This window comes from Alosa sapidissima, chromosome 16, assembly GCF_018492685.1.
Source record: "Alosa sapidissima isolate fAloSap1 chromosome 16, fAloSap1.pri, whole genome shotgun sequence".
NCBI lineage: Eukaryota > Metazoa > Chordata > Actinopteri > Clupeiformes > Clupeidae > Alosa > Alosa sapidissima.
The window spans coordinates 6,016,175-6,043,674 of record NC_055972.1 but is presented as its reverse complement, the minus strand read 5'-3'; the positions used below and the strand labels follow the sequence as shown (position 1 = coordinate 6,043,674).

The following is a 27,500-nucleotide window of genomic DNA, read 5'->3' as shown; positions in this document are numbered from 1 at the left end:
CAAGACTGCTGGGGGAAACCCAAATGTTTGCCCACCACGGCCCAATCAGGGTCCTGTCCACCATGCAGTGGCCTTGTAGAGCAGTCGGAAGGACCACGAGAGACGTTCACACGGACATGGTGAATTTGGTCGGGCCACCGTGTTTGTTTTGCATGGGGACACTGATGAAACCCAAACACGCCTCGCATACTTGGGCATAATTATAAAATATGTCTGGGGCAAGCACCTCACAAGCTGTGTGTGATATGCTGGCTTTGCTGTTTCCATGCTGATGCCCAGTGTCAGGGACCACAGCCCTTATGGGGATGGACCCTTCTGCAGGGATTAGTCAAAGTCCCATTTCAGCCATGGGGTTAAAGGTATGCAGGTTTTTTAGCTTAATATGCAAGTTTTTTAGCTTAATTTACCTTCATTTAACAGCTTCAGACTCATTGGAATGGTTATATGACTTTTTTTCGGGTTGAACGGTGGCCGTCTCACTTCCCCCAGCGCCTGTGAGCGGAAAAACCACCTTTGCAGCTTTGGGCCGGCGGCCTTAGTGTCAGGAAGTATAACGAGTGTAACAAATTGCTTTACTGCATTCAAATACACACACACGCCAGGCACCGGCTAGAACAAGGTAGCGATGGAGTTTCTCAGACATTCGTCATGACGGAGCCAGTAAAAAGAAGCAAAAAACGAGAAAACAGTAAGGAAATTGTCAATACTGCATAGTTTACCTTTAAGTGTAGTTATATTTAAAGGTACTCTAAGCGATGTTGGGTAACATCACTTCTGTTGACTTTCAAACAAAACAGAGAGCTAGCTCGCTACTTCCTCCCCCTCCCTCCCGTGCTGCTCCCGTGCAATTGAAACTCTCCTAAACGCGCATCTCGTCTGTGATTTGCTGGAACAGTTTGTTATGTTTTTATGGGCTAGGTTTGCCCAGGTTGTTTTTGTTGCCGTTTTTGGAGCCTGGGCTGTCCACAGAGATCGCGTTTTTTTTTACAGTGTATTCAGGACACAGACAGCTAGCGGTTGGTTAGGTGATGTTTGCAGTAAGTGACAAAATGTTTTAGCCTAAAAAACTCATGCCATCGCTTAGAGCACCTTTAAATAAAACCAAACTTACAAAAGTAGTAAGGAGGACTTCATGGTCTAAAATGAGAAGTCTGCAGACTTGCTTTGAGAACACCAACAGAAGCACCGTTAGCTCTGAGAACAGTGGTGGTGATAGTGAAACACCGTTAGCTCGGAGAACAGTGGTGGTGATGGTGAAGCACCGTTAGCTCTGAGAACAGTGGTGGTGATGCTGAAACACCGTTAGCTCTGAGAACAGTGGTGGTGATGCTGATCTGTGTTTCAGTCTCCTCACTGCATCTGAGTGAGCGTGTCGTTTTCAAATGGGTTGGGAACAATCACTCAATGTAGACACAAATTCAAGAAAAATGTTGTGTTTTGTGTGTGTGTGTGTGTGTGTGTGTTCCCAGGCTACAGACACCTCCAGCTGAGGAACCAACATAATGAGCCCCTGGAGATCTCCAGCCTCTTCATCTACAGCCGCAGGGCCGACGAAAACACAACCGGCAACACCCTACCAGCCTCCTGGGTCAGTCAAAGCACACACACACACACACACACACACACACAGTGCGCGCACACACACACACACACACACACACACACACACACACACACACACACACACACACACACAGCACACACACACACACACACACACACACACACACACACAAACACACAGCACACCCACACACACACACACACAGCGCACACACACACACACACACACACACACAGCGCACACACACACACATACATTGATGTACCATTAGCCCAACAGACCACCATAATTAGCGCCAGCCACTGTACTAGAAGGACTCACTCATGTGAACTCAGGCGTTGAAAATATCCACACTCCCTGGCACACATGGCTGGCGTGTACTCTGTGTGTCCACTGTGTGTCCTCTGTGTGTCCTCTGTGTGTCCACTGTGTGTCCCCCCACACCGTGGCCGACGTGTCTCCCCGGTGTGATCTGATCTCGCCTCGTCTCCCGGTGCAGCTGTTCAGTACGGAGGAGCGGCGGGCGGCGGCGCAGCACAAGGTGACGGTGCACGGGGCCCCGGGCCCGGAGCCCTTCACGGTGGTGTGTGTGAACGAGAGGACCACGGTCTCACAGCTCATCGGCAAAGTAAGAACACTAGAACCTCACTCTGCTTCTCATAGAACTGCTCCTCCTGACGCTGCTGCTCCTGCTCCTCCTCATTCTCATGCTCCTCCCACTCCCCAAACGCCCCTCCCGTTTCCCAGCATGCTCCTCCCACTTCCCCACATGCCCCTCCTACTCATCCACATGCCCCTCCCACTCCGTCTCATGCTCCTGCTCCTCACTCCATCCTGACTCTACTCCTACTGACTGTTGCTCTTCCTCACTCTCCCACTCCTCCTCACGCTCCTGCTCCTCCTCACTAAGATCCTCCTGGTTCTCCTCACTCTCCTGCTCCTAACTCTGCCTCTGCTCTTCACTGTCCTCCTCCTGACTTCTCCTCCTGACTCTACTCCTTCTCACCCTCTTGCTCTTCCTCAGTCACCTGCTCTTCCTTGCTCTCCTGTTCCTCTTCTTTCTGATCCACCTGTTCCTCCTTGCACCTGGACCTACTAACTGCTCTTCCTTGCTTCTACTCCTCCTGCCTCTACTCTCTCCTCCTGCCTCTACTCTCTACTCCTGCCTCTGCTCCTCCTGCCTCTACTCCTGCTCCTCCTGCCTCTACTCTCTCCTCCTGCTCTGCTCTCTCCTCCTGCCTCTACTCTCTACTCCTGCCTCTGCTCCTCCTGCCTCTAATCCTGCTCTTCCTGCCTCTACTCTCTCATCCTGCCTCTGCTCCTCCTGCCTCTACTCTCTCCTCCTGCCTCTGCTCTCTCCTCCTGCCTCTGCTCTCTCCTCCTGCCTCTGCTCCTCCTGCCTCTACTCCTGCTCTGCTCTCTCCTCCTGCCTCTGCTCTCTACTCCTGCCTCTACTCCTGCTCCTCCTGCCTCTACTCTCTCCTCCTGCCTTTACTCTCTCCTCCTGCCTCTGCTCTCTACTCCTGCCTCTACTCCTGCTCCTCCTGCCTCTGCTCTCTCCTCCTGCCTCTGCTCTCTCCTCCTGCCTCTACTCTCTACTCCTGCCTCTGCTCTCTACTCCTGCCTCTACTCCTGCTCCTCCTGCCTCTGCTCTCTACTCCTGCCTCTGCTCCTCCTGCCTCTACTCCTGCTCTGCTCTCTCCTCCTGCCTCTGCTCTCTCCTCCTGCCTCTGCTCTCTACTCCTGCCTCTACTCCTGCTCCTCCTGCCTCTGCTCTCTACTCCTGCCTCTACTCCTGCTCCTCCTGCCTCTGCTCTCTCCTCCTGCCTCTGCTCTCTCCTCCTGCCTCTACTCTCTCCTCCTGCCTCTGCTCCTCCTGCCTCTACTCCTGCTCTGCTCTCTCCTCCTGCCTCTGCTCTCTCCTCCTGCCTCTGCTCTCTACTCCTGCCTCTACTCCTGCTCCTCCTGCCTCTGCTCTCTACTCCTGCCTCTACTCCTGCTCCTCCTGCCTCTGCTCTCTCCTCCTGCCTCTACTCTCTCCTCCTGCCTCTGCTCTCTCCTCCTGCTCCGTCGCTCCTCCTTCTACTCCTCCTGACCTACTCCGTCTCTCCTCCTGACTGTGCCAGTGTGTCCCTCCTCAGCTCCTGTCCTCCTGCTCCCCTCCCTCTGACGTGTTCCTGCTGGAGGAGAGGCAGGCGCTGACGCGGGAGCGAGGGGACCGAGGGGAGGCGCGGGGGAAGCCCTCGCTACAGAGAGTCCTGGGGCCCGAGGAGGAAGTGCTCAAGGTGCTCAACAGCTGGAACCCTGAGGAGGGATACCTCGCCCGGCTGTGCCTCAAGACCAAAGAGGAGGTGCGTTTTGGGCTTGTATTGCCCTTTTAATTGCCCTAAGAAGCTCCTTTTAATTGGCCAAAAGTGTATCGTGCACAATTGGATTAAACTTGCATGGTTTCCTGTAGTGATTAAATTGTCTTTCCCTGGAGCTCCACCTGCTGGTATATTGTACTTACTGCATGATATTTTTGTACAACTCCATGTGAGCCTAAAAAAAATGATGTGTTTGTTCCACCATTATACAAATAGAAGAGACACCTCCAGCTGTTCTTGTTTTACTGGTCAGAAGCATCTTTGCCGTTGACCAGGAGTGTTTCAGCTCCAGCTGTTCTTGTTTTACTGGTCAGAAGCATCTTTGGTGTGGACCAGGAGTGTTTCAGCTCCTTGTGTGTCCCTGTGTGTAGAGTCTGCCAGAGAGGAGTCCAGTCCCTGAGGGAGCAGAGGATCTCAGCAGCGCAGTCACGGATGAGGACTCCTTCCTGGTCCATGTTCATGACGTCTCTCCTGAGCAGCCGCGCACGGTCATCAAAGCCACGCGTCACAGCACGGCGCAGGACATCATTCACCAGGTACATCCGTATCTAGGCCCTCATATAAAACTAATGGCCATGCAGTACTAACTTTTAATGGTTCAATCATACCAAGAACATGTCTGTCTTCCATCCTACAACGTTTGGGCAGGCTAGGAATGATACTTTTCAAGATATTAATGCCCAAACATGGCCTCCAAAATAAGGCATTTCTGAGAGTGGAACAATTATACAAAGTCAAGGGTGAAAAGAAAACATTTAACAAAAATATTTTACAGGTCTTAGTTTTGGGACCTAAATATTACCTAAACAAACTTTGAGCAAAATCTGAGACTGTGCAGCAACCATTTTCCTGGATTTTGTCTGTTTCTGGATTTTGTCAGATTTGACACGGAATGACCCTTATATGATGCATATTGGTTGTGTGACATTGTTCATCTTGCACACACACCTCCAGACTCTGAGTAAAAGCAAGCACTCCAGTGGCACCCTGTCTCCACCCGACCCCAGTAGCTACGTGCTGATGGAGGAGGTTGCCAAGGAGACGCCGGGCTGGAGGGCCCCACCCAAGTCGGTGCAGCGGGTGCTGTGTGAGAACGAGTGTGTGTTCCAGGCCCAGAGCCGCTGGAAGGGCGCCGGCAAGTTCATCCTTAAACTGAAGGAGCAGGTGCAGGTAGGTGTGTGTGTGTTTGTGTGTATATATAAGAGAGAGTTTGCAACCACAACACACATAAATAAAGCATGATATGTTGTGGTTGCAGACTCTCTCTTATATATACAGTTAGTTATTTTTTCAAATTCAATTCAAACATGTGCTTCATTGGCACGTTGGTAAAGTGCATTAGAGTTTTTCTCTTTCTTTCTTTCTTTCTTTCTTTCTTTCTTTCTTTCTCTCTCTCTCGCCTCTTTCTTTAATAAAACATTTCACCTCATAGTTCCATTACTTCACACACTACAGCTATTCACACCATGGTGTTTTGTGCCTGTGTGTGTGTGTGTGTGTGTGTGTGTTCGTGTGTGTGGGTGTGTTTGTGCGTATGTGTGTGTGCGTGTGTGCGCGTGTGTGCGTGCGTGCGTGTGTGTGCGTGTGTGTGTGTGCGTGCGTGCGTGTGTGTGCGTGTGCGTGCGTGCGTGCGCGTGCGTGCGTGCGTGCGTGCGTGCGTGCGTGTGTGTGTGTGCGTGTGTGCAGACGGTGCGTGACGAGCGGCGGCGAGGCCTGTCTCTAGCGGGCGAGCTGAAGCGTCTGACCGGGCGCAGTCGTGGCGTGTGGATGGGGGCGCAGGCTGGAGGCCTGGAGCTGAGCCACAGTAAGGAGGAGCGCGCCGCATGCTGCCTCCACCTCACAGAGACCTGGGAGTGAGCGCGCGGAGCGCACAGCCGTGTGTGTGTGTGTGTGTGTGTGTGTGTGTGTGTGGACATGCGCATGCACGCGTGCGTTTGGAGTGAACACACGGTCTCCGCCCCCAGCCACAGGTATGGTAACTAACAACTAATACACACATGCTCTCTATCTCTCTCTCTCTCTCTCTCTCTATATATCAGGGCTTGAAAACGAAATTATTTTTTAAACGTTCCGTTCCGAACGGTTCAGGTAGGCCTATGTTTAACGTTTTCGTTCTTGCATGCGTTCCGCCACCAACATATCGGTCCTGAACCGGTTCGGAACGCAAAATATCGTTCGTTCTTAAAGTTCCGGCAGTGTTTGGCAGGCCTATCAAGTCTATTTTTGTGGACTTTACCTTAGAATAGACGTACTCATTATTTCCCCTTGATTTAGCCTATACCATAGCTATGCCCAAAAATAATAAATCACAGGCGGCATCCAAAAACATTCAGATGGGCTATCCATCCCATAGCCTACAGACTTACTGTAGGCCTAACCTATGCCTATCAAAAATATTTCTGTATACGTGCTAAACTCCTTACCTGGTTGTAGCCTAAGTTTTATCCATATGGAGATCTTCAAAGGCTTGCGCTATAATTCCAACCCTGTTTATAAACGAACCTGTCTGTTGCTGACAAGGCTTATCTCAAATTTCCCGTTTAACTCTTCTACATAGAATAGGCTATAATTGTGCAAACATTTCAAATCCCGACTTTAAAACGACAAGGCGTGGACAGGCAAAATAGGCTATTACGCACAGGCTACAAACAATTTCCAAATCAGTTTCAGTAGCCTACGCTACGAGCTGGCCTAAGATCCGAAGCTCACATTAACAGTGTAGATGCGGGCTTGTTTTTCGCACAACCGGAAATAGTCTCCCTGACATAGGATATGCTTTTGTGAAATTTTATAAAATATATAGAGAACTAAAAAAAACGTTATTAACCGGTTTTGTGGATTTCAGAATAACGTTTCTGTTTCGGAACAGTTGAAGACCATTTTGTTTTCGTTTCCGTTTCCGCTCCTCGTAAATTTACACACATACACACACACTCATACAGTCGTAATACATGCAAAAACACAAAATAAATGTGAAAAATAATGAAAACAAAATCAGTCTGATCCCACTAAGACTGTAAGGTATTGGTCATTGTATCCATTCTGCTGCGTAGTCATGAAGCAACATAGAGAATGAACAGGAAGCACTCTTTGCAATGCGGTGATTTCCCACATAATTCAGTGGTGTTTTTTCAAATGAGTGTTTATCACTGATTCACTGTTCTTCACCGTCATGCTACTTTTTAAAAGTCCACAGACTTCTTCATGCAAGCCAAGCATGAATAAAACAAAATAAAAAATAAAAATAAACAAAATAAAACACAAGAAAGGAAAGAATGAAGAAGTGTGCGGATTTTTCACGTTTTTCTTGACAGTTTTGTTGTCCTGCACCTGGGATGTGTACAGTGACCTCTAACCAAAATTCCACTTTCCCCAGACTCAGGTGTGTGTGTGTGAGAGAGAGAGACTCAGGTGTGTGTGTGTGTGTGTGTGTGTGAGCGTGATCTCATGAACGCATCCTACCCCTCTTATCAGAAGCGTTTCCTTACGCTCTTTATCAGAGCTGATTAACAAGGACGCTACACAGACTATTTCACAAATACACAAAACAAGTGTAGAATCTGTGTTCTTCTAAGGACGCTACACACAGACTATTTCACAAATACACAAAACAAGTGTAGAATCTGTGTTCTTCTAAGGACGCTACACACAGACTATTTTACAAATACACAAGACACGATAGCATCTGTGTTCTTCTCAGAAAACTGACCATAAAAGTGTGCACCTTGAGTTGTGGTGGTTTTCTTTAAATTGCCTCTAAGAAAGGATTCATTTACAGTGATGCTAATGCTAAAGTGTATGCGACTGTGAAACATGAATGCTAATATTAGCATGTTTTGCTTTAGCTACATGGTTGCTCTCCTAGTTGATTGAATTGGTTTAAGTGCTTGGTTTGATGGTGATCTACCCATAAAATTGGTCTGCATGTGTGATTAAACCTTTTCATTATTTTTAATATGTGCACATACAATAGACCTTTTCTAATGAGACAGATTTAACAACTTTAAATCATATTTTCAAAGATTCAAAGGCTCCTCTAAGAGTGTTTTTTAGGCATTGTGTGCATCTCTAGAGCGTGTGCAGAACCTGACGTGCTTCACTTCCCCACCTGCTCTGGTTGTGTGCTGATGTGTGTGTGTGTTTGTGTTTCCCCTCTGGCTACAGGAAGTCTGTCAGAGGGCCTGAAGACGTGGTTGGCTGACAACAGACACGGGGTGGAGAGAGTGTTGTTCGACCACACCCTCTCCTCCCCCTCTTGGCCCCTCCCTGTCTTGTGGAACTGGAAGGTCCACAAATGAAATGGAGCCTGCGATACAAACACACACACACATGCACACGTCCTCCGTGTTGAGCTCCCTCTGTGCCAGGCAAACAGGTGTGTGTGTGTGTGTGTACCACCCTTGAGGAGAGGCATGGATACAGACAGACCCAGGCACCTGCAGCACCTTAACATCCACCTGCCCTCCAGACACACACACACACACACACACACACAGACACGCATCCTGTGAGAAGAGAAACTCTATGAGAGATGTGCTTTGCCCTCTGCCCTGACTGGAGAGATCGTCCCTGCCCAGTCATCAGCTGACTAGGCATCTGGAGCTAGAGCTGGACTTGCCAGCTGCTGCTGGTTGCTGGTTCTCTTCTTGAAGCCATCAGCTGCTCAGTATATCAGAGTCTAAAAACCAGACAGTACTGAGTTTTATTCAGTATGCAATTATAAGTGGATTGGTTATTTTCTTAGTTGCGCCTTTGCTAAAGTGTTGGTGATGACGGTGATAAGAGCAGTGCTTATAGTGTCTGCTGTATGTGTGAGTGTGTGTTTTGCACAAGATAGTCCTATAGGTCTCTAAGGCAACAGGAACTTTCAGCAGTGCAGTCGTATCAGAGTGCCGGTCAAGTTAGAGATGAACTGCTATGCCACATCATGTTTGTAATGTAGTGTTATGTTATATATAATGCACAGTAATTTTATTGTTATATATTATTGACAGATGTTGTATTCATGTTGGCCATGAGGCAACATAACTGAAGTTGTATATTTGAACCTGTACATATATTTTGTAAGTTTGTTTTCCTTTTTTAATTTATTTGTAGAAAAAAAACCAACCTTAATGTGGTTCTGTGATGTATTTGTATTTTAAAGTGTTGATTGTTGATATCAGTTAAATCATAACTGTTCCTTTCAGCTAAACAAAATGTACTATTTTAACATGTTGCAGTTCAGATGGATTGTCTTTGTACTATTAGCTTTGTGAAGATCTTTCTGCATATGGATGTCAATAAGAGGAATCACTGTGTACAGAGCAGTGACTGGTGAAAGCTAATACGCTACTGATGTTGACCTATTGATGAATATGAATGCTTTCATTTGAGAGATGATTCGACTGTGCAAACCAGCTTTTATACATGGATGGAGCACACATGCATAAAACATGTCAAATTTGCAGGGTGCTGTCTGATACAGTATTACATTACATGATTTCTGAATGTGTCAATATTGAGTGGATCGTTTTGGTAAAACACACACCTTGATGTCATGGTTGATGATGTAAAATAATCATAGACATGTCAGTAAACAAGGGATTATCATCACATTATTTAGAAGTAACGTTTTCTGAAGTAATGATTCTATATCATCCAATACAGTTGTGACTTCGTGACAGATTATCTGTCTGACTATTCATTTCTCCTCCTCTCCAGTAGTATCACTGGGTCACAACGGGCGTAATCCGTTGTGTATTTGCTCGCTGCTTGTGTGATCTGTGCAACTTTTTGACAAAAAAAACAATCTGGCCTGTCTTTGTTTATACAAACGTCTTCAAGTAAATAAGAGTCTCCTCGGTGCACGTCAACACAAAGACCACATTTTGGGTTCTTCCCCTGTTGTGGACTTGGTTTTAAAGTCCCCTAGACCATGTTACGGAAAGTCAACTGCAGAGGTAGCTTGTGCAGGCTTCTAGGAAAGGCTGTCTGACATGTAACTCCATAGAATAAAACAGGAACTATTTTAAAAGCTAAAGATATGAATGCACTACAGACTCTTGAGAATAATGAAATATAGAACATATATGGTAATATCATTGAAAATGTATAGCACATAAGCTTTTATTTCCATTAGGATGAGTGTAAACAAAATGTTTATGTTTGATTATTCTGTTGGTTTTAAAAAGGTACAAAAATGAACACACGTGCAACAGTACCTTGTTATTGAGATATATTTACACATTTAGACAAGTAGCCTAAGAATTCATTTCACAATTTTTATATATATATATATATATGTATACATACATATATATATACATATATATATATCTATTTATATATATATATGTATATATACATATACATTACCAGTAGAATGTAAGAAAACTGTACAGTAGTGAGTTTTGAAATTAAAAAAAAGTAAGATATAGAAAAAAACTGGCTAAATGATTCAGGCTTAAATTAAAATACAAAAAAAGAATTATACAACTTTAAATAAAAGGTTTAACAGAAATAATCTACACACACAGCGACCATGAATTCAAAACAAACAAACAAACAAACAAACAAACAAACAAACAAAAACAGTCCTGTTTGTAAATAACTGGAGACGGCTGACTGAATGCATAACGTAGGTCTCTCCACTACTTACAGTGCCATGACGTCATGGACTGCAAGTGATGGCAGGTCTGTTATGTAGCTGGGCTGACCGCATGTCTGGCCAGCACAATCTGTACGTCTAGGCCGCACTATTGCACTTGTTCTGTAATGTCTTTAAACTCATGAGTTTGCTCAAACTTTGGAGTGTCCAAGAAAAAAAAGGGGGGGGGGGGGGTCAGAAAAAGGCCTAAGGTAGCAGCCTCATTAATATAGCTGTTCCTCAAGAACAGCCAAAAAGCACACACACACTAACTTCCTCAATTCACGCAACGCATACGCATACGTAGGACAGAGCAGAAGTCTTCCACACAGATACAAAAGCAATGTATAGCAGTGCTGCGTCTAATAGCAAGCTCAGACTTGCTTTACGAAGCACAAACATTGGCACTGAACCCTAATGGGCTGGTTTGAGTGGAGTGTGTGTGTGTGTGTGTGTGTGTGTGTGCATGCAGTCCCCCTGTATATGTGTAATGAGTATAGTGGCACATGTTGTGTTGCATGGAGTGGGTCCCACAGCAGTCTCTGTTCCTGGCAGAAAGGGGGTCTTCTGAGCAAGCGCCAGGCTGGGGTTTAAGGCTCAGAGGTCCAGGGGCCACGACAGTCAAACGCTACCTGGGTCTCACACACACAAACACACACTTATTTGTCTTTCTTTAACACACCGCAGCCATCTTTCATGCTCTCCCTCACACACATGCGCACATACAAAGACATACACACACACACACACACACAGAGGACTGAAACCTTTTGAAATACTGAAGAAGGTGCCAGAAGACTCCAGGCTCCACTGGTCTCCTCCTGCTCGCTCAGGTGTATGTGTGTGTGTGTGTGTGTGTGTGTGTATGTGTGTGTGAGAGAGACAGAGAGAGAGAGAGAGAGAGAGAGACTCAGGTGTGTGTGTGTGTGTGAGAGAGAGAGACTCAGGTGTGTGTGTGTGAGAGAGAGAGAGACTCAGGTGTGTGTGTGTGTGAAACCACCATCAGGCTTCATCTCCTCAGGGCCGGGCTGTTGTTGCGGTCTGCAACACTGCTCCCGTCCTTCATCAGAGCTGCAAACACCTGCACACACAGACACAGCAAGGGTCAAACACAGACACAGCAAGGGTCACAGACACAGCAAGGGTCACACACAGACACAGCAAGTGTCACACACAGACACAGCAAGGGGCACACACAGACACAGCAAGTGTCACACACAGACACAGCAAGGGTCACAGACACAGCAAGGGGCACACACAGACACAGCAAGGGTCACAGACACAGCAAGGGGCACACACAGACACAGCACACAGACAAAACAAGAGTCTCAGACACAAACAACATCATGGACCTATACTTGTAATACTGCGATATGAAAAATGACAATATAGATGAATAATCAGGATATACAGCATGTGATAAAACGTGGCGCAGTCCTCGTCTCAGATCATCCATCGGCCCTCTCCACACTCCAGCCCACACCCTTGAGACCAAACACCCACACGGAGAGCCACAGTAAGCATCTCACCATCACCTCCCATTGTTTCTTTTGGCTCTTTACGCTTCTCAGACAACACCCTTGAGACCACTTGGCATAGGGGACATTCAGCGGGGACACGGGGTGCAATTTCACAAACCAGCCACAAGGTGGCAGTAGAGAGACTGGTCATGCTCCAGCAGAGATGCACTGAGGGTAAATAAACAGCACTTCTCTTGTTTATGTTTTCAGAGCCCTCCTGAGAAATGGCTCAGACTGTTACCATAGTTACTCTACACATTTTCTAAAAAGATATTGGCCAACATCAGATAAGGGGAGAGTGGCAGGGATGGAGACAGGTGCTCACAGCCTTGTTCTCACCGTATTACACAAGAGTGTATGCAGTGTGTGTAGCAACGTTGTGTATATACAAATATTCACACAAATTATTTTAGATAGGGGTGTCTCAATTCTCCAAATCCTTGATTCGATTTAATTTTTTAATTTTAGTCACATTTCAAATAGATTTTTGATCTTTTTTTTAATATTACTATTAATGCATTCCTTATGTTGGTTACTTTTTTTGGGCCTTTTCCTATTCTGTTTCGGGGGCTTTTATTTTGAAACTGTTCCAATGGCGAGGTTGTAAACAGAACAAACATTAAACATATACGTGAACATAGTGAAATGAAACAACACAGAATGATAATTTCATTGGTTCAGCACCTAAGATTAGTGTCCATGGAATATGTACTTATCAATGTGCATTTTATGCCTTAAAGTAATTTTGGACTGCAACTAGATCATCTTTTCACTTGAGTAGGCCTAAGTTAGTCTTAATTGACGTGAATGAACGACAAAATACTTCCACACCAGTGATTTCAGAGCAGCAAGAGAGTCTTCGATTTCGCTCGGTTGACGTGTTTTTTTTTTTTACTGGCACCCTAAAGTTAGAGGAGTGTTGACGCCGCAGCTCAGCACGTGTGTTTTTGCGTCTTGGATGTGACATGCTGGACGTGACATTGGGGGTGTGGCTACATCGGCGATTCTACCTTTGAGTTCAAAGTTCGAGACTGAGATGTAATTTTGATCGATTTCGACTTAGAATCAAAATCTTGACACCCCTAGATAATAACCCATATTAAGTGTGTGTGTGTGTGTGTGTGTGTGTGTGTGTGTGTGTGTAAAAAACACACCCACCTGATTCCACCTGCGGTTGTTGCTGAGCATGTGTGTGTTGGCGATGCAGTTGAAGAGTGTGTGTGCGGGCGTGTTGTCAGGCAGGCGTGAGAGGAACTGGGCGCTGTGGATGAAGTCCATCTGGAGCAGCACGTCCTGGTAGAGCCGCAAGATGCCCAGGCCCGTACGAAACAGCGCCTCCTCCCCGTCCCGACAGAACACGTCCCACACCCGACACGCCACGTCCAGAGGGAGGGACTTACTGTACAGCGTAAAGATCCTGCACACACGCACACAAGGTGATTCTGATTCCAGTCCAACAACAGATAGAAAGCTGATCTAGTCACTCTCTCGCTCACACACACACAAGTTCAGGGGAAGGACAGTTCCTATATGTGTATGTGGCCAGGGCCATTTAGAGCTGTATGCTCTCACTACTAAAAGGTCTACAGACATCCCTCTCTTTCACTCCCTCCCTCTCGTTCACTCACTCCATCCCTCTCGTTCACTCCCTCCCTCTCGTTCACTCCTCCCTTCCTCTCTTTTTCTTTTCACTCACTCCCTCCCTCCCCCTCTTTTACTCCCTCCCTCCCCCTCCCTCTCAAACAGACTCATCTTCTCACACATGCTTACACTCTCTCTCTCCCTCCCTCTCCTATTTACATACGCACACACACACACACACACACACACACACACACACACACACACACACACACACTTCTCACCAGTCGATCAGGTAGAAATCTGGCGTCAGGCTGTTGTTCTGGAAGTGCTGAAAGAGACGAGGCAGGTTCTCTTCAAAGAACACCTCAAACGCCGCAAAGTATTTCAGCATCTAGAGCCAAACAAACACGCAGGGACACACTCATCAACTAAACAACACTGGAGAATAGCACTTAATGCAGTGTGTACAAAGATCACACAGGGACACACTCTAGATAAAGAACACTAGATAATAGCACTTAACCCTTAGAACCCTAAGCTGTTTTTAGGGGATTTTCACTACCTTTATTCATAAGGATTTATTCTGGTCATTGTAAGTGCCACACATACATATTATATATTGTTTTTTTCAGCAGAGTCTAGGCTATCCTGCACTAGCATTGATTTTATTTTGATTGCATTTTTTAAAGAATTAAAATATAAAAAGCGTATTATAAAAAATCTTATATTTTGACATGTATCTCACCACAGCAAGCTCGTAGCTCTACGTGAATTTCATGTGTGTGTAGGGCAGACTGTCCTGAATCTGGCAATATAATGGCCATGTTGGAGGGATACTCTGGGGCTGAGCAATTTACAGAAATATGTGGTGTGTGATTTACGGAAATAAATGCCATTTTTTATTTAATGATGAAAAATGACCTTTCTGCGCTCCATATCTGTGACACGAACTGATCTGACCTGCCTTGACCCGAGTTTGCCTGTTAGACTGCGTGTGCTTATGGTGTAGGCACTCATAATGATTCTCAACTTTTTACTGCATTGCCATGAACCAAGTAAAGGCAAAAAAGGTGTTTCTTTGTGGAACAAATTGGGATGCAATGTGAGCCTTGAATTGGATGCCATGCAGGAATTTGCTAGGATCTCAAAACCGGATTATAAACATGCTTTGTCATAGAGAAACACACGATAGCATTGGATTATAAACATGCTTTGCCACAAAAACAGACAAAAACGTGGGGTAAGTCCAGCTATATGAAGTTATTATCTTGCTGTTACCTCGTCTGTTTTATAACCCAGAAGGATGTACTTGGTATCAAATGATAGCTCTGTGTCTCCTCTTTCATCTGACATGCGTGGCATATCTATCCGATCACGGGTCCGCGAGTAATTCAAACGAGAGTAATGGGTGTGCAGCGTTGGTTTGTGTACATGACGTTATTTTTTGCAGTCACTTCGTCTGTTTTTATAAGCCAGAAGGATCGATATACATGGTACCAATGGATAGCCCTGTGTCTCCTCTTTCATCTGATATGCTTGCCATATCTATGCGATCACGGGTTCGCGAGTAATTCAAACGAGAGTAATGGGTGCGCAGGTGAACGCAGAGAAGTATAGACTATAAATATGATGCAATTTGATTTAATTTCATGATTTTTTTAAAATTTCATACTTGATCGTACAGACAAGTGTGTAGTCTCGTTGGAAAGCCCCACTTCTGCGCTGTCACGCAATAAAGGTTTTATCTCGCTGCGATGAACAGTTCCGGAGCAATGTAACATAGAAGAAAGGGTGTGTTTTTTGACGCACTTTGCGTCAATCGGGTTCTAAGGGTTAATGCAGTGTGTCCAAAGATCCTTGATTACTCCGCTTCAACCCTCTCTGTTGTGAGAAAAAGGGTTAGTTCATCATCTCTCTGTGTGTATACACGTTTTTATAAGTGTGTGTGTATGTAGATTGGTTTTTGTTTGTGAAGGTATGTGAGGGTGCTCCTGGAGTATGTATCTGATGAAAAGTGTATTTGATGTGTGTGTGTGTGTACTTGCCAGGTCGTGGTCCACTCTGAAGAAGGCCATCTGACAAGGTTTGTTGAGCAGGTTGGCAAAGGCAATGAAGGCATCGGCCTCTTCCATATTCAGAATCAACACTGCAGCAATAAAGGACATGCCCTGGACCTACACACACACACACACACACACACACACACACACCACACACACACACACACACACACACACACACACACACACACACACACACACACACACACACAAACACACAAAAACACACAAAAACACACAAACACACACACAATGCTTAGGTATTATCTAAAATAAACAAGGATATTTTAATATGCAGCCACCACAGGTATAATCCACCCCCTGCGGTAGAAAAGCAATCTGATGTGCTTTCGCATACCTACTCAGAGAGGGCAACACAAAGGCCCTGAACACAAAGACTATCTGCTCCTTTTAATCACACCCACACACGGCAGTGGAGACACCAATGTGAAGAGTTTCATTACATGTGCTGTTCATGGGATTTATATGAGAGAGAGAGACAGAGAGAAAGAATGTGAGAAGAAAGAGAGAATGAGAAGAGAGAGAGAAAGAATGAGAGAAAGGAGAGAGCAAGAGAGAAGAGAGAGACAGAAAGAATGAGAGAAAAGAGAGAGAAGAGAAAGAAAGAATGAGAGAAAAGAGAGAGGAAAGAGAGAGAGAGAGAGAGCATCATGTGTATGTGCTGTGAAACTTACATAGCCCACATCTGGTCTGTAGCAAGTGTATGCTCCCAACACACTGTGCAGGAGATCATGATAAGGCCCACCCTACAGACCAGGGGAGAGGGAGAGAGTCAAGGGCAGTCCACACGCACACACGCACGCACGCACACACACACAAACAGACACACAAAAGCCAACATACACACAAATACAAATAGAGACACAGACACACAGACGCACACACACACACATACACACAGACTGACTCACTTTCTGGAATATGTACAGGGAGGGAAATGTTCTGGAGATGTCCAACTTGATTAGGTCCAGACTGGACTCTCTGTCTGCCAATGACGCTCCGCAGTCTGTTGGAAAGGAAAAAAACAAAGCTAATTATGATGCCCATTTTCATAAGCTGCAGTGTGTGCATGCAAATGGATGAGAATTAATGCCAAAAAGACTGCATAGGCCAAAAGTCATTAAGAAACACATAAAACAGAATTCACTGACTAAAGCACAGTGTTAGGAAATTAATCATTCCCAGGTAAGGTCTCCACATTAACTGTGTATGTTGTATATGGTGGTATAAATATATATGTTCTGGAAGTGTTGAAAGTTATACACTGCCTGGCCAAAAAAAGGTTACCACCTGGATTTAACTAAGTAAATAGGTACCTGTGGGGGCAGTGCTATGATCTGGGCTTGCTGCACTTTGTCAGGTCTAGGTTCAGCAACGTTATGTGCCCAAAGAATGAGGTCAGCTGATTATATTAATATGACCAGGTTAATGGATCCATCAATGGATTTGTTCTTCCCTGATGGCATGGCCATATTCCAGTGTGATTCAGAGAGTGCTAAGAGTGATTCAGAGAGCGTTAAGACATAATTTTCACACATGGATTGGCCACCAGAGTCCAGACCTTAACCCCACTGAGACTCTTTGGGATGTACTGGAGAAGACCGTGCAGTGGTCCGAATCTCTCGTCATCAATACAAGATCTTGGTGAAAAATGAATGCAATGCTGGACAGAAATAAATGTTGTGATATACTGCAGAAGCTTGTGGAAAGCTAAAGGCTAAATGTTGTGATATACTGCAGAAGCTTGTGGAAAGCTAAAGGCGGTCCAACGAAATATTAGAGTGTGTGACCTTGTTTTTGGCCAGGCAGTGCATGGTATATCTTTCCACAGTAATCTTCCAGCATCATGCATGCAATCCTCCATGCTCACTTGTTAATGCCATGTGGACAGTCCAAACCTTTCCACAAATGACCGGCATTACTGAACTGAATCCAAATAGCGAAAGATCAATAACTCTTTTAACTCTGAACACGGTAAAAGCTTTGCCTTCATGAGTCATCATGAATCATCGTGGCCTCCGTCAAAGTAAGGACGGGTTCAGCCCTATCCACCGCACAGAGTCACACCTGATGACGGCTAAGAGCTGCGGCTATTTTGGGCTCGTTAGGGCCTAGGTATTCCTTCCCAACAGTCGCCGCCGGTGACGACAATGCTAGGGTTGCCCTGGTAACGCACCTTCCACGTCGGTCTCGGAGCTCGTCTCACTGAAGCTTCTCCATTTCTCTTTGGCTCTCGATAAAAAGATCTCATAAAGCTCTAAACACACACACACACACATAGAAACACAGACCCACCCACACACACACACACACACACACACAGAAACACAGTCCACACACCCACATACACACAGGGAGAGAGTGAGCTGATGAGGAGTCATGGTATGTCCATATAACTTAAGCCAATGAGACGCTAATAGATCATCGAGCACTCACATTGTAACGAGTGGGGAAGTAACAAAAGTAAGTGCTTTTCATAAAACGGTCCGTGCTCCGAGAGATGCTGCCCAAAGACGACACATATACCTCCTCTGGTATTAACTCTTCCTTGGCTTCCTATAGTAGCCAGAATGAATAGAAATCTCTCACTCTGGTCAGTCAAGACTCTTTTCCTCTGACCCCTCGCTGGGGGAATGATCTACCTAATGCTCTTCATCTGGCGATAGTTTTGGGATCTTCAAAGAGCGTATGATGACTTGACTTGTATCTAACACTCTAATTGTTTGTGTGGCTTTTGCCAGTTGTGGTTTGTATAGGTTTATGGTTATTGATATTATTCTGTTACATTTATTTTAGTCTATTACTAAAATTGTGTTTTTTCAATTAAATGATTTGTATTTAGGCTTTATGACTTTACTTTAAACTGTTCGTTCTAATGTTAATGTACGGTTTATTGATGTCTTTGTAAGTCATGTCTGCTAAGCACCATACACGTAAGGGATAATGTATAGAGCACCGGTCATTATCGGGAAAATAAGTCCTGACAGGGCGAACCGGCGCACCGGGGTCCTGCTTTGCCCTGATTTCCCCGATAATGACCGGCGTTCCATACCGGTCCCGCTTATTATACGGATACTTGCCGCTTATTATACGGATACTTGCCAAAACGAAAAAATAAACTCCACATAATGCGTCACTTTATATTTATTTGTTACCATTTCGTTGTTGCTTTTGCTGAGAAACAAATAGTTTGCAACACACGCTGAACTTGCATCAAACATTCTTTAGAACACAGCTGATCAACCGTCTGCTTTCACTTTTGAATGAAGTTCCAGTCCTTGCGTAGAAAGACATGTCAGAAGCACAAAACCCGTTGCCATTGACAGCGGTAATTATATGTTTGCAGCGGTAATTACATGAATATATTTGACTGTAGAACATTGGGAAATCGCATTCAAGTCAATGGAGCGTTCTACTAGCATTGTGAAGTCGTACAATACATAAACATAAATGTTGATGCATTATGGGTCAGTAGGCCATCTCCTACACTACCTTTTTTACATATGCCCATGGTCACCTGTACGAATGCTCACATCACACACTAACAAAGCTGTTGCCATGGCTACCTGGAGTGATGTTGAGCTCGTTGCCGATGGCGAGTCCCCAGACTTTGCCGCGGACACTCGGAGGGAGACCCTGCCACCACAGCTCCCTCACCCGCCGAGTGTTCCTCCTACACACACACACACACACACACAGACAGACACAGACACAGACACACACACACACAGACACACACAGACACAGACAGACAAGCAGACGCAAACATAGGCACACACACACACATGCACAAACAGACACAATATAAATCCCTCATTATAAACACATCTGGTATAGTCCAGGCCAGGGCAGTGTGCCATAAAGATGTGTCTCTAGTAGCCGCGGGGCAGTGGTGGCCATAGAGACGGGGCAGCCAGCGGACTCACATGCTCTCCCAGTTGGGCAGGACCTCAGTGTTCCAGATCACCATGGCGACGGCGATGCTCTCCTCCTGCTTGAAGCGCTCCTTCATCTGCCTCTTCTTCCTCTGAGCCTCCTTCAGCTCTGAGTAGCGAGCAGGTGAGCGGGGCAAAAGGGGCAAAAGGGGCAACAGAATGCTGAGTCTTTTAAAGGACGCTCCATTCAAGGTCAAATTCAAACATACAATTCTAAGCTATGGGGAGCGGCGTGGTAACCAATAAACGCAATATCATTCGTTGCAAATCTGTAAAATAGACCCAACAACACACTACATACACAGAGAAAGAACATGTGCAAATAAACACATGGCCCAGAGGCCAACCATCAATCTCATTGACCCAAATGCACTATGGGAAATTTGGCTTAGTGGCGTGCATATGGAGCAACTGCGTGTGTGTGTGTGTGTGTGTGTGTGTGTGTACGTGGATGTGTGTGTGTGTACGTGTGTGTGTGTGTGTACGTGTGTATGTGTGTGTGTGTGTGTACGTGTGTACGTGTGTACGTGTGTACGTGTGTGTGTGTGTGTGTGTGTGTGTGTGTGTGTGTGTGTGTATGTGTGTACGTGTGTATGTGTGTACGTGTGTGTGTGTGTGTGTGTGTGTGTGTGTGTGTGTGTGTACGTGGATGTGTGTGTGTGCGTGTGTGTGTGTGTACGTGTGTATGTGTGTGTGTGTGTGTACCTCTCCTCTTGGCTCCCGCCACCATCTCCTCATACTCCTGCCGGTGTCTCTCGGCCTCCTCCATAGACTTGGCCGGAAGGTTCCTGAGAGGGACATGGGAACAATAAAGTTCTCCAAAGGCAAACTGAGAAGTTCCCTGTTGTTTCTAGATCTTGGGTGATCAGATCGCCAGTGGTCAGCCGAGACACAATCGCCATTTACACACAGCATATCCAAGGAGCCCAGCCAGCAATGCTGGTGACCACTCCTCTTTAGACTCTGCTGCTGCCAACGTCATTAGAAACAAAGATTCTAGAGCAGAGCTCCATTCTAGAATCTTTGATTAGAACTGTCTTGTCTTGGACTCCTCAGAATCACATCAGTAAGTGGTTTGACTGATCCAATCACAATGTGTCTTGGTGGTCGTTTCCACTAGTGTTGCACGGTGTATCGATACTAAAAAGGTATCACGATGCCTTCACGCAAAAAACGATACGATTTCCGACGTTTTTAGAATCGATACTTTATTAAAATAATAACGTTCTGTGTTTGTGTGAACTGCTGCTCTCACTGCTCCTTGCATGCATCTAGGCAAGTGGGCGTGTCAAGCAAGGCAGCTCTGAGTGAGTGCGCGCACAGCAACGTCAACATAGTTCTTTGCCGACAGTCCTCGGCCTGGTGGATAAAACAAAAGGTGATGTGAAATCTGGAACTATTTCGGATACATCGCGAATAGTGAAGGCAAGCCATCAGGTACACAGAGGCCCGTTTGTAAAATATGTTTCAAAGTCATTTAAAAGCAGTAGGCTACGCATGGAACTTGGCTAAACACCTCGCAGACATATCCCAACATTTTTCAAAGAACGACAGGTTAAATATGCTATAGAAAACACAACTACATGGTTAGTGCCAAGTTCTTCTCTTCCATTCTGTTTTAGTCTAGCCTAAGTGAAACGACTATGGTTCTCTGGGATAAAGCGAACCTTCCTTCATCAATGAATTTTGACGAGACATAACGAGCTGTAATCATTTTGACGAGACATAACAAGCTGTAATCATAGGGTGCTAACGTGATGAAAGCGCAATGTTCACGCCAGAATAACATTACCAACACTACCAAACAATCTATTTCATGTTCGGTCAGTACTACTGGTAATATTTGGCATGGCATGTAAACTGCAATTTATTCAATAATTATTGCCCAGATGTAGGATAGGCTACCCGAAATGCGCTAATTAAAACCCACAGCATATAATACCACCAAAGCGTGTTGAGTCCTAATAATAATAGCGGCTTATTGTTACGTGGTAGCAAATCATGTTATCAAAGAAATAGACGTAATGTAGGAATGCACACAGATATATTGCAACAGGTAGGCTAATGGTGTAGGCCTATCTGACGAAGACCTGAGTGGTTGGAACGTCGTACTTGTACACATGGGCGCAAAGAAGACCATCCTCACATTTTTCCCTTTGCAACTGTCAAAGAAATCCCATGAACACGGGAAGGCCTAGGGTAGCCTATTCATGGGTTTCATCAGGTCCCTTTCCACAGGTGTATAAAATCAAGCACCTTGATTATCAATGCAGACTGCATGGTGCTTGATTAATACACCTGTGGAAAGGGACCTGATGAAACCCATCAATACTGTACATCAGATGGCCTAAAGATTAGGCCCCTCTGCATAGCATTTAGTGATTTGCATGCAGTAATTTCAACACTGACCTTGATCTAGCCTAGCTTGGCTATTTAAAGCTTCTTTATTGCTAAAACACAACACAATGTAAATAAACTATAACAAACAATAAAGGACTTAAATCACACAAAGTAGGCCTACTATTTTACTGACTATAAAAAATAATAATTATGTAGGAATTTTAGAAGTTTAGAACCCAGAATTGACCTGCACACTACAAAAGTGCACCGAATTCAACACAAATGACTCAATACACTTGGAGGAGGTATGAGTCCTTTCTTTTCCAGATATCTTAGGATTTCGCCGTAGTATCATTTCAGTATCGAGCATCGTGATATTTATGGCAGGTATCGTATCGAAGTCATAATTTTGGTATCGTGACAACACTAGTTTCCACTTGTACTCAGGCCACTGATCCAATCCCAATGTGTCTTGGTGGTCGTTTCCACTTGTACTCAGGCCACTTGAGATCGGATCACCCAAGACGCATTTTAAAAACAAACGTAAATAGGCTCACAGATACTTAGATACAGCGTGCAGATAAACCACCACCTCATCTAAACACGCACTGCACAAGCACTGTGTGCACATGGGGTCACGATCTCTCTACGTCAACATCTCTATCTCAATCTCTCTCTACCTCTTTATCTATCTCAATCTCTCTCTACCTCTTTATCTATCTATCACTCTCTCTCTTTATCTATCTATCACGCTCTCTCTCGATCACTCTCTCGTTCTGTCCACTTCCCCTGAGTCCAGGCATACACAAGCAATGCCCACAGCCAAGAGTAAATGTTGACTTTAAAATCGCAGGCTTGAACACTCTCTGACAGACCGCCAGCACCGTCATGAGACACATTCCTGCACAAATCCTCCTGGAACAGACCAAGGCATCAACAGAGTCTGGACACTTCTCACCCCTTCTACCAGAGACGGCGCCGTTCACAGATCCTCTACCTCGAGACTCCTCACCTATTCTAAGAGTCTACCTCGAGACGTCTCACACATTCTAAGAGTCTACCTCGAGGCTACTCACCTGTTCTATTAGAGTCTACCTCAAAACGGCTCACATATTCTAAGAGTCTACCTCGAGACTACTCACCTATTCTATTAGAGTCCACCTCAAGACTCCTCACCTATTCTTAGAGTCTACCTCGAGACGTCTCACCTGTTCTATGAGAGTCTACCTCGAGACGTCTCACCTGTTCTATTAGAGTCTACCTCGAGACGTCTCACCTGTTCTATTAGAGTCTACCTCGAGACGTCTCACCTTATCTATGAGCGTCTACCTGGAGACTCCTGTTCTATTAGAGTCTACCTCGAGACTCCTGACCTGTTCTATTAGAGTCTACCTCGAGACGTCTCACCTGTTCTATTAGAGTCTACCTCGAGACTCCTGACCTGTTCTATTAGAGTCTACCTCGAGACGTCTCACCTGTTCTATTAGAGTCTACCTCGAGACGTCTCACCTGTTCTATTAGAGTCTACCTCGAGACGTCTCACCTTATCTATGAGCGTCTACCTGGAGACTCCTGTTCTATTAGAGTCTACCTCGAGACTCCTGACCTGTTCTATTAGAGTCTACCTCGAGACGTCTCGCCTGTTCTATTAGAGTCTACCTCGAGACTCCTGACCTGTTCTATTAGAGTCTACCTCGAGACGTCTCACCTGTTCTATTAGAGTCTACCTCGAGACGTCTCACATATTATTCTTCCAAAGACCACATTGTTCACAGATCCTCTTCCTTGTGTAGAAAGGTTTAGCTTGGTCGGTGTTGAATGTGAGAGGGAAATTAAGCAAGTTCCCACCGCAACGGGCGAAGCAGAGATATGCTACTTTCCTATGTGCTGCTACCAGAATACTTCTTAATTTCAGAAATTCATCCAGTTCATCAATAATAACTATGCATCACATTTTGGCTAATTACACAAGCAGTAACGTCAGTTACATTGCTCCACACTACAGTAGTCAGCACTGGATCTCAGACTTGATGATGGAAACATTCGATATCTGTAGAGCAGAGGTACAGGGTGAAGAGCACAGATAGCAAAAAATGCATCATGGGAAGTGTAGTTTTAGAGGGACAGAGGACTTACGCTGGCCTATCCTCCAGAATGAGGGCTGTTGTAGATGTAGGCTCAAACTCCAGGTTCTTCCTCCTCATTGGCTGGTTCTGGGGGTGGGGTCCAGCTGTTTGCCCCGCCTTCGCCTCATGCTCCTTGGAGGAAAAAACACCAGAAGAGGGGGGAAAAAGGAGGAGAGAACACCAGAAGAGGGGGGAAAAAGGAGGAGAGAAAAGAAAAAAGAAGAGTCAAGCAGCTGACCAGCTCTCAAGATCCACGTCTACACTTCCACCAGACAATGCAAGTATGTATGTGTGTGTGTGTGTGTGTGTGTGTGTGTGTGTGTGTGTGTATGTCGGAGACAGGAAGAGAGACTTGACAGGGCACGGCTGGAGGGAGACAAGAAGACTACAGAGGACAGAGTGGGTGTGAAGGATAAGAAAGGCCTTCAGGCCAAGTTTAAGTCTCACCCTGTGTGTGTGTGTGACAGAGAGAGAGAGAGAGAGAGAGAGAGAGAGAGAGAGAGGGAGAGAGAGAGAGAGAGGGGGGAGGGCAAGAGGGAGGGAGGGAGACACCGACAGAGAGAGAGAGGAAAACAGAGAGAAGTGTGTGTGTGTGACAGAGAGAGAGAGAGAGTGTGAGTGAGAGAGAGGGGAGGGAAAGAGGGAGGGAGACACCGACAGAGAGAGAGAGAGAGAGAGAGAGAGAGTGGGAGACAGAGAAAGTGGGAGACAGAGAGAGAGAGAGAGTGGAAAACAGAGAGAAAGAGAGAGAGAGAGAGAGAGAGCGGAACATTTCTGTCTTGCTCTGCCAAATGGGCAACAGCTGACTTGCGTGACTTCCATCACACGCCTCCACAGAGCCAGCAGGCCGACCCCAACAGCCCCACAGAGAAAAGACAGGTGGACAGGGGTCCTTATCAGATGGGTGTCATGGGCAGGTTAGGTGAAGAGGTGGCTGCGCTAAGCATGTTGTGTGTGTGTGTGTGTGTGTGTGTGTGTGTGTGTGTGTGGAGGATTCCTTTTGTTTCCCTGTTCTTCTAGGAGCAGGAAGTGAAACCAGCAAGTCAATGCGGGAGACGCAGACTTCAGCAGGATTCCGTCGTCGGAGAAGCGGAACGATCTGCTTGCACTGTCATGCTCTGCATTTAGCCTACATTTCATTTGATGGAAACACCAAGTGACCATCGTATGTTAAATGCAGGGAACGCAGTAAACTACATTTCATCTACACATTCACTAAGATGCACCTTTTTTTTTGGGCACACACAGACACACACACTTTGTCTTGGCACCCAGATGTGGTGTGTAACAAACCAAAGTAATTTCCTTTAGAAAGTGTTCTCTGGAAATCTACAGTACTCCAACTGAGGTTCATTTTTCCAAACGCAAAACAATCCTATATAAGTATATGCTCTTGGAGCTCACACACACACACACACACACACACACACACACACACACACACACACACACAGTCAGGGAAGTAGGAAAACTGCTGCAGGATGGAGTAGTGTAAACGAGCCTAAACTAATGGGGCGTTAAGCCTTCACACAATGTCCTCCCCTTCCTACTGCCTACAATAACAGCCCTGCTCTCTGTGCTGGTGTGTGTGTGTGTGTGTGTGTGTGTGTGTTGTACCAGCCCTGCTCTCTGAACTGGTGTGTGTGTGTGTGTGTGTGCGCGAGTGTGTGTGTGTGTGTGTGTGCGAGTGTGTGTGTGCTGTACCAGTCCTACTCTCTATGCTGGTGTGTGTGTGTGTGTGTGTGTATGTGTTATGGTTGGGTAAGGTCCATTTAATTGGCATTCTGTACAGAAATAAATGTATAATTTTCTACATAAAAAAAAAAATATATTAAATAGGCTATATGGCCTGATGAAGTGGACAGCTAAGAGACATACTGACCAGGCTACCGAAGTTGTGTGGAAGATCTGCTCCAAGAAAATCGTTGTAAAAGACGGCTAGACAATCAATCTGAACACTTGCGTGTGCACCAACCAGCGCAGCGGAATATTCCACATTTCCAGCCTTCGCTGGGCCTAGCAAAAAAGCTACTTAAGACTACTATCGCGGTCACTCGTCTAAAACCTTCAGTAGTATGCTATGCATCCCACGTTATTAGGCTACCAGCCATGCCAACTATGAGGGTGGAGGAACGTCCAGGCTATATAAAACTTTTACAAATAACGAATTCCGATTAGCACTCCGCTGCTGTCTGGGGCTTTTGCTAAATGCATGAAATAGCCTACAAGCCTTACAGTGGAAGACGCATAGGCTACCTTCTGATCCTATAACTAACGAATGAATTGGTTTATTTTAACGTGGAGGAGAAGGACGCTTTTGGCGCTTCAGTGCTGTAGCCTCGCAAAAATATTAGAGCGCTAGAATGTCCTAGTCGTAACAATAATAATTCATTAGAACTATTTTCTGCTAAAACATTAGGCTTCATATTTTACGTTCAATGTAGGCTATAGGCCTACTGCGAGACAATTACACATTCACTTCACAATCAGGAATTCTTTGAATAAGACGGTAGACTAATACGTCTTTTATTTTACAAGACGGTAGACTAATAAATGATAACTGTTTGGCTGACAGCCTTTAAAGTAGGCTCAGTTTCATATCCAATGGAAGGTTTTTTTATGTTTTAGCCTGTTACAGCAGGAATTAGTGCCTGGCATGTGGGGGCGTGGCATCACAATGGTTACTTCCCATCGGGATGTCTTTCAACCATCATATCGTCCATTAGCCTCGTGAGACCATCCTGATCTCGCGAGCTTCAGGTATCCACTCGCAGATCAGTCTGGCATCTTTCCGATAGAGCAAATTTGGAGCAGTTCACCAAACGAACGGCCAATCAGCGTTGGTTTTGAGGCGGGTTTTGAGGCGGGTGACGCAACGAACAACATGAAGGCATCCACAGATGAGATGAGCATAGCTATCGCGCAAGTTTTATTCAAATTAGAAAGTATTCCTCAGTCAAAGGTTCAGTCAAATATGAGTCAAATATGAGTAGTTTTATTGAAAACTCACTACTCAAATAACAATAAAATGTAAACATAAAACTGGAGTGCCTTTTTTGAAATCAAAGATCCGTAAGGTGCACATTTAAATAAAATAAATATCTTAAATAAAATAGCCTATAAAATAAAATAGGCCAATCTTTTTCTGAAATAAATATATTTATATGAGAAAAGTAGCGTGCAGCTTCACAGCAGTGCAGAGAGGGGAGCAGTGCAGAGAGCTCCGGTCAGCGGCTTGCGTTTTTTTGCGACTTTTGAACTATATCGATATATACGATATGGTCTAATTCCATATCGCATTTTAAAATATATCGATATATCTTTTATATCGATATATCGCCCAGCCCTAGTGTGTG

The 27,500-nt window shown here is 45.3% G+C and overlaps 2 protein-coding genes across 5 annotated transcripts in view; one reads left to right on the top strand and one right to left on the bottom strand.

Moving 5' to 3' along the window:
* LOC121684953 (1-phosphatidylinositol 4,5-bisphosphate phosphodiesterase epsilon-1-like) overlaps positions 1-9,595 on the top strand; it is a 101,893-nt gene extending 92,298 nt beyond the window's left edge. For both annotated transcript variants that reach the window (XM_042065118.1, XM_042065119.1), the window contains 7 exons: positions 1,470-1,588; positions 2,064-2,192; positions 3,706-3,915; positions 4,302-4,466; positions 4,885-5,100; positions 5,617-5,734; positions 8,095-9,595. In XM_042065118.1, the coding sequence (XP_041921052.1) occupies positions 1,470-1,588; positions 2,064-2,192; positions 3,706-3,915; positions 4,302-4,466; positions 4,885-5,100; positions 5,617-5,734; positions 8,095-8,228 (1,091 nt within the window). In that variant the 3' untranslated portion in view covers positions 8,229-9,595. The remainder of the gene's footprint in view (positions 1-1,469; positions 1,589-2,063; positions 2,193-3,705; positions 3,916-4,301; positions 4,467-4,884; positions 5,101-5,616; positions 5,735-8,094) is intronic.
* Positions 9,596-10,267: 672 nt separating this feature from the next.
* tbc1d12a (TBC1 domain family, member 12a) overlaps positions 10,268-27,500 on the bottom strand; it is a 30,135-nt gene continuing 12,902 nt past the window's right edge. For all 3 annotated transcript variants that reach the window (XM_042065122.1, XM_042065120.1, XM_042065121.1), the window contains 11 exons: positions 24,155-24,276; positions 20,384-20,466; positions 19,670-19,787; positions 19,310-19,416; positions 17,920-18,000; positions 16,655-16,749; positions 16,418-16,489; positions 15,708-15,836; positions 13,944-14,053; positions 13,237-13,495; positions 10,268-11,639 (listed from right to left, as the gene is read on the bottom strand). In XM_042065122.1, the coding sequence (XP_041921056.1) occupies positions 11,568-11,639; positions 13,237-13,495; positions 13,944-14,053; positions 15,708-15,836; positions 16,418-16,489; positions 16,655-16,749; positions 17,920-18,000; positions 19,310-19,416; positions 19,670-19,787; positions 20,384-20,466; positions 24,155-24,276 (1,248 nt within the window). In that variant the 3' untranslated portion in view covers positions 10,268-11,567. The remainder of the gene's footprint in view (positions 11,640-13,236; positions 13,496-13,943; positions 14,054-15,707; positions 15,837-16,417; positions 16,490-16,654; positions 16,750-17,919; positions 18,001-19,309; positions 19,417-19,669; positions 19,788-20,383; positions 20,467-24,154; positions 24,277-27,500) is intronic.